The 11,447-nt window shown below is 32.8% G+C and overlaps 1 protein-coding gene across 1 annotated transcript in view; it reads right to left on the reverse strand.

The window, feature by feature from the left end:
* The window catches only part of LOC129898815 (uncharacterized), a 28,642-nt gene extending 23,179 nt beyond the window's left edge, over positions 1-5,463 (reverse strand). The window contains exons 1-2 of the mRNA XM_055973502.1: positions 5,179-5,463; positions 2,635-2,756 (exon numbers count right to left, since the gene is read on the reverse strand). Of these exons, the coding sequence (XP_055829477.1) occupies positions 2,635-2,756; positions 5,179-5,339 (283 nt within the window). The 5' untranslated portion in view covers positions 5,340-5,463. The remainder of the gene's footprint in view (positions 1-2,634; positions 2,757-5,178) is intronic.
* Between the last annotated feature and the right edge of the window lie 5,984 nt (positions 5,464-11,447).

The following is an 11,447-nucleotide window of genomic DNA, read 5'->3' on the forward strand; positions in this document are numbered from 1 at the left end:
GACACTTAAAATTTCTTCAAAGTTTCAAAACTTTAACCTCATTTAATGGTGGAATTTTCACCATAATTTCAAATTACTTGAAATTTTGAACGTAGAACTAAAACTCACTACTTTAAAGTTCACTATGTTTATGTTCAACATTTCAAGTGATTTGGAGTTGTGGAGAAAATTCTACCATTAAAAAAGGTTAAAGTCTTAAAAACTTTTAAGAAATTTTAAGTGTGTCTTGTTGGGTTAGGTTGAATTCGAGGTTAAAAGATATTGAGTTTTGATATCTAGCTCGAAGGGATGTTAACATTGAAATTTGAGGTGATTTCTTGAAAAATTGAAGAAATTGAAAATTTGAATTTTTGGTGTTCTTCTTGGTGTTCTTGAAGAAGAAGCAAAAACAGTACATTTGATTCAAAATTCTAATAGAAAAGTGTTAAAAGTTGTTTAGGTGGTTTTGCAAAATCGGAGTTAAAAAATAATGGCATAGATGAGCCTTTTCTCAAACGACAATGGCATAGATGAGCCAAACTTTTAACGGATGGCATAAATGAATCTTTTCTCAAAGTTCGATGACATATTTGAGCCTTTTTTCCTTAATTTAATATCATTTATACAGGTCCTTATTTTTCTAATATAACTTTTTAATTTTGATCAATTTTTATTTTTAAAATTTAATATAACCTTATGATTGCACTTGTGCAACCACATAATATACTTCTAATTACACTATAATTACATTGTGGCAAACAAACAAGTCATTATAATTACTAAACTGTGCAATTACTAGGCTGGTAATTACTATCCTAGTAATTACACCGATTGTAATTACCAGGTAGTTTTCCAAACAGACTCAATACTATAGCATCCATAATTTGTCTCCCCTTGAGAAAAGCCATTTGATGCACATCGACTAGCTTTCCCATCACTGATTTCATCATTTCTATTAAGAGCTTGGACATAATCTTAGACCCCTCCAATGAGACTAATGGTCTAAAATCTTTTAACTCCTCAACACCATTCTTCTTGAGAAATAGGGCAATGAAAGTAGCATTGAAGGATTTTTCAAAACTTTCATTCTAATGGAAGTTTTGAATAGTAGCCATTATATCTTCCTTAATAACTTCCCAGCATTCTTTATAAAATCCCATTGTGAAACCATCCGGACCAGGAGCCTTGTCCAGTGCGCACAAGTTGACAACTTTGAATACCTCTGCCTCTATGAAGGGTTTTTGTAACCATCCACTCATCTTCATCATTGACCACATGATTATGATGTTATTCAAATGTTTTCAAGATTTACTCATGATTTCAGTATATTGAGCATGCATCCCACGTTCATATTACTTATGTCCTAATTCATTGTTCATGCATACTTCTCACATACTTAGTGCATTCCATGCACTAACACATATTTTTGCCTACATTGTATCATAATGTAGGATTGGACGATCATCATGCCACCCCCTACTCGTGGATAGAGTTTTGAGATACTATTCCTCAGTGTTGGTGAGTCCTCATGTTTCGAGGACAAGACATTATATTTCATTGTTCCTTTTGACTTTTACTTTTATATTTTGAGTGAGCTAGGAGCTTGTCTTATGCCTCTATCTAGACTAGTAGAAGCATGTTTAGACATTCAAGAGTATGTAGATCCGTTTATTCGGACGAATTGTTTTGAGTCTTCTTTCTATTCGAGATTTTAGTTGATACTTATCTTCCGCTTATGATTTTATCGACGTCTTTCACTTATCTTATGTATGTGATGTATGCTAAGAAGCTTGGTTGAAGTCCCTTGAGATTTTAATCGACATATCACGCCTAGTGCCTACCTTGGGTCGCAACAACCTTCATCTTTTTTATGACTCATTCGTCAGAATCAATCACCACCTTCTTTATGGCTCTCCACTACTTAATAAGTTCCTTCCCTTTCACAAGAGAAACCCCTCTACTCAGAATGGTGAGTTGCTCCTCCTATTATCCAGTCCATGTTACTTCTTTCTGGTTCTTATTCTCAAAATTATTTTTCTTGCTTCTCAAGCAATGCAACAATATGTTCAAGCTAAGGAGTTCAGGCTGCCCACAAGAAAGGAAAGACTGGAGTACTGTAATTTAGCATGTACATTAACGGTTAAACATAATCTGGAGATCAAATAGTTCCTGATTGATTCTGTATTACAGAGTGATGTACATATTTTACTGAATTGTCCTCAGTACTCATGACTTTCTTTTCATATATTCTTAATCTCAGTATATGATGTTCTAAACCCCAAAGCTTCACCGAGCAAAGAGTTCAAAAAGATATCATTTGAGTGACTGTCCTCAGCATTCATGATTTTCTTTTCAATTACATATTCTTAATCTCAGTATATGACGTTCTAAACCCCAATATTTCACAGAGAAAACAGTTCAAAAAGGTAACATTTGACTGACTGATTCTAAGACTTGCAAGTTGTTGCAGAACTAGAACTCTAATCTTTTGTTCAAGAAGTCCACAAAAGTTATGTGAACCCAGGTTAAGTAATCTGATCAGTCCTTCGAATGTAATTTATTAACGGTACGAAGCATATTGACAGTTAATAAAGCAGTACAACACAAGCAATAAATGTAACATCTAAATGAGATAACAGAACTAATAGTCACTACCTGCACTTGTCCTTGATTGAGTAGCCACTAATGGGAATACCTTATCTGGAATACTCGAAAGCAGTGGCAAAGTGTTGAGATCAGTCTCGATAGGAATCATCCGATACCTCGGAGCCCTAACCCTAAAATTATTATCAAAAAAGAACTGAATAGAACAATTCAAGATAATGCAAACACACTCCCTCTGACACAGAGAAAACTTGGACTCAAAATTCAAACAACACCTAATTCATCACATGCACAAAACAAAGTGTCTACTTCTACAAAGACGTGAAGTTTAAGATATCTAATCAATATCATTCACAATATTAGCAATATGTCTAATGTTCAATATGAGAAAATTGCTTCAACATTGTGAGTCTCTCTAACAGAAGATGGTACATAATAAATGCAATACAACATAGACACTGGTGCAACAGTAGAGTTCCTCTTTTATAACTTGTCGATCATGGGCTCAAGACGTGAGACCCACCTCGTTGCAGCAAGCCCCTTTGCATAAATACAAGAGAGGGCTGCGTAGGCTATACACCCATACTAATCAGGAAACACTTACACTTAATACTTTTTAAAGAAACATAACAATTTGACAACGCATCTTTAAAGAGTTCTAACACAAAAGGTCCCTTAAGTTAGAGGGTTACTCTATTCTCCTCCTATGTATACAATGCTAAACATATAATCCTTCAAATTTTTGTCCAGTTTTAACGGCCACATAGTCTTCTAAGATTTTTTAATGCGGACATATTTGGTAATGAGCAATGAAAATTTGGAAATATAAGGAAAAATAAAAGGAAGTGAAAGGTGGGTTTCTTGGAGTCAAAGCTATATTTATCAAGAGTAATGGTGGAACAGCTCTTTATCATAGAAAAATTTATTCGATTTTTTCCTGGTCTTATTTGACCTGGAAAATGAATAAAGTATTCTTTGTTCTATAATCTATTTCATGTTCTATAATCTGATCAGCGTTTTACAAGGCAAAGGAGCAAGGTGTGACATTTTACCTGTCAAAGGAAAAGATATGTTAGCTCTAAGACACTGGGCGTACTCGATGAATTCTAATAAGTATCAAAAGAAAAGATGTATAAATCTTGAATAACTGTCGTAGCAAATAATATGCTATGTCACTGAATCCTAATTATACAACAAAACATATTAAATAAGTTATCGTCAATATTTAAAAGCATTTTTAAAAAAATCATGCACATACATAGCAGACAAATTAAGGCATAAATCATGCAAGGAGTATTATTCGGGCGCATACGGCAATATGGTACAAGATGACTAAGACATACATCTAGCAAATATCCCACCTATTTTAGGTGCTAGCCAAATGAGAGGTTATTTTGCCTCGTGATGGGTCACCGGACAGTCACAAGTTTTTCTTTTAAAACATTGATTATGGTATCTGTTTCTTGTCTTTTTTATACATAGGGAGTATGTGCAAAGTGGTCTTTATTAAGCATTATATAAGCTTTTAATGAAATTCTTCGGAATTTGAATATGTTGGACCAAGTTTCTCCATCATGTTAATTCAAATAACTACATATATTTACTTTTATATAAGAGGTAAAAAAATATGGACCAACCCCCAATTTTAAAAGACCACATGTAACTAAATCCATGTACTTTCAAGTAAAAGTCCGTCAAGATTCTGTAAGACCATACCACAAGTGCCTCCATTTTGTAAACACATAAGACTGATATTAGTAGTTACCAGTTTCCAATATATATACATAAGACAATATTAGTTCAGAGATAATAAGAAGGAAAAAAAATAGATGAATCCCAAACTTAGTAAACTATTTGAATTAAGAACTCTAATTTCAAAAGAGTAAGAAGTGTTATACTCTCTATCAATTCACCTTTTTTTTACTATTTTAGAATGTTTCCAATTTTTCACCATTCCTTTCTTAAAAAAACTCTTCACAAATTTTAATTTTTAACAATTCAAACCCACTAAACTATCAAGTACTTCTATGTCATACTAAGTTTCTCAACTAATTGCATGACTGAGTAACCCTGTCCACTAAGGCTTAGAGTCACCTAGTGTTCTTGCACTCCGGGGTGGAGTGAGGGGGGTATTCAAAAAGGGGTGCCCCAGGTTCTTTCTTTCCTTGTAGGAAAGGTCTTGGTTTGGTATGGCATTAAAGAAAACTTGTTATGGTTATGCGGCTATATAGAATAGGCGGGTGGGGCATCATGCGGCTTTTTTTATGAATAGTTTCAATCAAAATTCGATCAATTGTAGTTAGTGATTGCCCGGATCGGTATGTGATCACCAAAGGTGAAGTAACCCTTCAGATGCTCTCTCCTCTCTATTAGGATTTGAACCTAAGACCTCATAGTTCTCAACTAGTTCACTGATCACTAGACCAACTAAGTTTTCAACTATTACTTGATTCTCGCTTACAGTATCCCTAATATAAGTGAATAATTGGTGTCGAATCATATACCATAGTATAGATTGGAAAGGGAGATCACACAACTTAAATGACAAATTTCAGCCAAATAAATACAATTTGCAGCTAAGAAGGAAATGCATACCTTTCAGCTGAGGGGAGAAGTTCGGAAGAATTGAAATCATGGAATGCTTTATCGGTTGGGACAGGAATTGTACCACACAGAAAACCGACTGGTTTAGGGCGTGCAATTTCGAGTCTTCCTACACATTGTAACTCTCGGGAGTTTGAAGGTTGTTTCTCCATAGATAAAATTCCTCTCAGAAGCTAGGGCTTCAGAGGAAGATAATCGGTTTGGGGTGTTGTGCTGTGAATTTATGTTCCAGAAGAAATAAAATTAGTTGCAATTGTGAATAAAACTAGAGGTTATTTATGCTGCCTAATTAAATCTTTCTTACTCTAACCTGTTCAGACATAAATAACACTTTGACTATTTTTATATACTGAATTTGCTAATGTAAATTACACTGATAATACTTACAATTTACAAACATTAATATCCAAAGGCCTACTGAATATCAGTAAAACATAAATATATGTTTGAATTTATTTTTTTGATTTTCCATGAGATGTTCATATTTGAGTTTTGATTAAATTCGAATCGTGATTAAGGATGAAACAATTTCATTACTGCACCAAAAAACATATTAGCATATATTTGAATACATATCCAAGTGATATGTACTTATCTTCACACAAATTTTCAATTTTGCAAATTATTTTTGCCAAGTAAGGTTTTAAATCTAAATACAACTAGACTTATATATAAATATTTATAATAATTTAATTTCAGATATTTTTTTTAAATTTCACAAAAATATAAAAGAATGAAAGGTGATAGAAATCTAAAAGATAATCGTATACAAAAGAACTCATTGAGTTTTGGCAAAAAAAAAATTGTGTATCTCATCAGGTTTTTAGGTGGATCACATATGTGCATAAACACAAATAAGTAATTGACTTGTTAAGTTATTCTTGAAGTAAGTCTAACCTTGTCCATTTAATAATACCTATACAAGAAATTATCAAGATTCTGCATTGATAAAAGTATATCAAAGTAAAGATTATTTAATTAGACATGTGGCAAATATAAAGAGGACTATATTTAATCCTCGATTCATCCGATAACAGTCAGATTAAAGACATGTTTAATTATTCAAGAATTAGCTATTGAATCCGCTTTTATTGGACTATAAAGGTTGGGAATCAATCGTCTAGAAAGATATAGCAGAGGCCAAAAATGAGATGTCCAGAAAAATACAAAGTGATTGAATAAATGATGACATAAACGAAAAGTTTTCGAGATGTTCAAGATTTCATTTAATACCCATAGTTTCAACCATCTAACGATTGAAACAGGTGAGAATTACGAAAACAGTTACAACTCTTTTCTACTATCGGGAATGGTTTGGTCAGCTGTTCAAGCTTTTTCAAAGCTCAATTTTAAATTTTGATGTGCCACAAATGTTCGTTTCGAGTGGATAATAGATCAAAGTACTGGATACATCGAGAGGAACTCATACTTAAGAGTGGGATTGTTTAAAGGAGATTTGAATTGGCCGTGATTAGAAAAAAGTTATATGTATATGTAAGTATTGTATAAACATTGTATATGAATATATATACATTTATGGTCTATAGTTATACATCATATATACATAATTATACACTATTTATACAATATCGAGACAGTATTACACATACTTATGCCCATTTTATTTTATTTTTATTGCTTGTACTGTTACCTAAGAACCCATTAAAAATAACACTCAACTCCCTCATGTTGAAAAAAAAAATCTTCTTTAATTCAATTCGCTATCTGATACCACACAAATATATCCAATTTTCTCTATACTGGTCAACAGTGATTTGGTGTTATACTCTCTGATTTGGTGATTAGTTTAAGAAAAAAATTTAAAAGGAAAAATACCATTAAAGCCTCATTTAAAACTCCAATTCAAAAGCTAAAATATCTTACTTTTTGAGTAGGTGTGTTTGAAATGTGTTGGAAATACATTGAAGAGTTTATATATAAAAGTATTAAAGGTAATTTAAATTGATTTGGAGTTAAAATTCATAGCTGAATTCGAATTAAGAAAGTATCAATATTGCAACGTGTATATTATTGGATATCACATGTATATTACACACATTTATACATTGATATACAAAGTGATATAAACAAATATACATTTTCTTCTCGACTTCTTCGAATTACTAGTTATAGAAACTCTTCAAATCAACCCCAAGTGAATCTAAAATTTAATATAAGATTCACATAGATGTATTTTATAAAAGTTGACTTCGAATCACAATACTTTCAAATTTGATCTTTAGATTTGAGAGCTTCAAACTCAACAATTGTGAATTTCAAGAACTACAAACTAGTCAAAGTACAGCCTGCCTTATTCTTCTCCCGTTCGGGACCCTTTCTATTGAAGTAGGGAGGGCCTCCTTCCCCACCATTCCGACCTATTATTGATAAGGATTTTACCAATACTGAAGATAGCATTCTGCAGCGGAATATGAACACACGACAGCTCACGTTTGATTCCTATCTTCAGGAGCATGAAATCAAACACCCTTGACACGTATTCTCCGTCGGAGGCCCGCCACTCATGCCCTTTTTGATCTAATTCGATAGGGCTCTGGTAAGCCTATCGATTCAAGCAAGTCCGACTAGTTTAGGCGCCGCCTTCCAAATTTAATAACTTCAATGAATTTTCGATGTTGTTTCAATTATTGAAGGTGGAAGTAGAGTTGATGTGGTGGTATATAGTACAACATGGCGGAGAATTTGGCATCAAAATTCTGAAGGAGCGCTAAGATATTTGATTAATGGGCAAAAGTAGCATTTCCACAAATAATGATTATACGATCAATATTTGTGGAGAGCCAAAATTTGATAACTAATCATGAGGAATTATCAGAATTTGGTCAAATTGATGCATCATCATAACTTTGTTGTATAAAAATCTCATTAACATATATGTGTTGCTTCAAATTTAATATCTCAATCTCCGATTCTCAATGATTAAATTAAACTCAAGTATTAAAAAATAATAAAATTACGTTGTTATATTACTATTATTTATTCAAACTCAATAATGATATTCTTAATTTGTTTCAAACTAAATCAAATCATAAGATAGACGATACAAATTTAATGAAACACTATCCACTCAATTTAACCATAGCTAAACTAATGAGTATTTAATTTTCCACATATCTCATATTTTCCAATTTTTGTAGTGTCCACATAATTTATTGCAGGAAGAAAAGTGAATCAGCATTGGGAGAAGTAAAGCTCAAGTAAATAATAAAATGAAACAGAATTATAACAAGATTATGATGACAACAAACAGAGTGGGACAAAAACATTTGATCACGAGTTCATACTATATATGATATACAATATACATATATAAATTTTATTAGAGCAAATTCAAGACTTGGATCAACTCCCTTTTGCACGTGAATTATGGTGATTATGACACCCCCAATAACACATTTTTTGGGGTAACATTAATAACTAAGGCCTGTTCGGATATGATTTAAAATTATGATGTGAAATTAGGTTAATTTAAATTTAAAGCTTTTATTTGAACATGTAATTTAAATTTGTTAAATTGTATTTTTTTACCTCATAAACATGAAAAACCCATAAGTTGTAAAACTATTAAAAGATTTTCAATTCTTATACAATCTAACAAATGAGCAAACCATAGTTCATAAACAAGATATTGAAATATCATAAGACACTGCATTGATAAATCAAATATATCCATGTTCTTTTTATAAAAAAAATATTTTCAATAACAAACTTTCAATTACACATAATTTAATAAGTATTCACTAGGCAACAATAGTAGTAACTAGTTATTCTTTAATATAATCATTTCACATGATAGGGACGTCAATGTCACGCCCCGGGAGGGTACCCTAGATGTGGCCGGCACTCAGAAACCATTACTGGCTCCTAAGAGAATCATTTGGCCTGACATCCGTTCATTCATTCAATTAGCGGAGGACTTAAAATAAAAAGATAATTAGGTAGACAATCCCAATCAAACAATCTAGCTCATGGAAGAAAGACCATGGGCCATCAAATCAAACTTCAATCTATGTCATAAAAATAGTCTGACAAGAACAATTCAAGAAAATAAAAGCACTCAGTCAACAAATCACTATCTAGTCTATGAAGTCTCTATCAACTATAAAAGTGGTGCCAATGACTGGTTCATAGCTACCTCAAATCAAAATGAAAAAAAGACTAAACTCAAAGTAAGAATAACATTAATGGCATCCTCTGAATGCAGGGGAGAACTCACCAATCAGCTGAACGTGAACAGATCCTCAACGGTGCACCTATTAATGATATCTAGAACCTCTCTCTGCATCATGAAATGATGCATGCCCAAATGGACGTCAATACATGGAATGTACAAGTATGTAATATGACAGAAGGATCCAATCAAGCAATCAAGTCATATCTTTTCAGGACATTAAAATAAAGGGAAACATCCAACTTTAACGAATCAGTCCTCCCTTACGCTGGCTACATAGTTATTAGATTCGAGTTATTACTTACTCTTAATTAATTTGGTGCTCGACACTCCTCCCAAGACTCAATGCTCATAAGACAATCAATCCTAATCAAACCAATCAACAAGTCCCATATGGACTTTTATCCGTTCATCGGTTATATCCAATCAATCATTTCAACCAATCAATCTTACAATCATTCCCAAATCATTCATTTATGAGTAGTTGGGACAATCATTTATGACGACATTTAGTTGAGACCATTCAGTTGAGTTCAATAATGAAGATACAAAGACTATCAAGTTTCATCAAGATTATCATCATGCTCACATCCCAATCACAATCATACATTCACAAGTTCAAGGATCTAAGCTCAATCCTTAATCATATACATCCAATCTTAGTCAAAATACTATTAGGGTTTATGAAATAAGTAGTTTAAATTATTTGTTCAAGAAACAAGTTCATAGAAATATCAATTACGCAATATTATGTAAAATATGATAAGTTTATGGAAAATCTCAAGATATACAATCATGGGGACTCAATTCATTTACAAATCAACCTATCACAATCATGGGGCATATGGAAGAACAAGGTCTATGTTTTAGTTTAGCCTTACATACCTAGAATGAAGATTGGACAATCAAACTGGCAAGATCTTGCTTGAAATCCTTGAACTCTAGCTCTTTCTCATCTCCTTAGCTCTAGTTTCTTTTACTTGAATACGTTAAAATTCTAAGAAATGGGTTTAGAAACCTTTATAAGGTCGAAAATGACCTATATCAGTCGTGGATTAAGTATAGGAGGGGTGGGAAAAAAGACCGAAATACCCCTCACTAAAACTGAAAAATGTACGAAAATACACGTAAATCGCATTCAATGAATTTGTTTTATGAAAAAAAAAGGATAATTCGCATTTGTGAAGTGAAATTTATGGCTAATTTGATTTTTGGTCAGATTTTGGGAAAAATTGCATTGTAGGGAAAAAATATTTTTTGACCCGATTGGCTAAAAATTCAATCGAATTCACTTTTCCACATGATATTTCCTTCCCCCGGATTAATATATCGACATCAAATTGGCAAAAAAGTTAAGAATGATGCGTTGTGCGAGTGTTCTTTTGTCTAGGGGTATTTTTATAATTTTATTGGGTGTAACATTATCTCTCCCTTGGAATCATTCGTCCTCGAACGAAGAGCAACTAAAGATGGACTCGAGGCATGAATAAAAATCGAGACTCAATTAAATCAATCAATCAACCAAATCAAACAATCTAGACAATCAACTATTTAGACTCAGGTTTGGAAAAAATCAGTCAAGTTAAGAGTAAAGACATTTTCTTCAACATTCTCATCATTAGACACAAATAAAACATCAAAACTCTATCAATCAAATCATTCAAACATCTAGATCATTAACCATCGTCGTCGATGGCACGAATAGAAGTGGATATTTGGTGTTCACATCATCCTCATGACAGACTATCCTTGATTTCAGCACTATCAATGAAAACTACTTATAAAAGATCTCCCAAGCACTCCTTTGATCATTGAGACAAGAAGCACCGGATAAATGACGGCTAACTCAGATGGTAACTCCAATTCATGAGTGATATCTCCAATCCTCTTCACAATTTGGTAAGGCCAATATATCGGTGCCCAAGCTTCTCCTTCTTTTCAAGCCTCATAACACCCTTCACGTACATCCAATCATTCACCTCAAACTCCAAGTCTTTTTGCTTCATCTCAATTTTCACACTCTCTGAAATGGTTTTCACTTCCTCTATAACTTGGTGAACTAAGTCTG

The sequence above is a fragment of the Solanum dulcamara genome, chromosome 8 (genome assembly GCF_947179165.1).
Source record: "Solanum dulcamara chromosome 8, daSolDulc1.2, whole genome shotgun sequence".
In the NCBI taxonomy this organism is placed as follows: domain Eukaryota; kingdom Viridiplantae; phylum Streptophyta; class Magnoliopsida; order Solanales; family Solanaceae; genus Solanum; species Solanum dulcamara.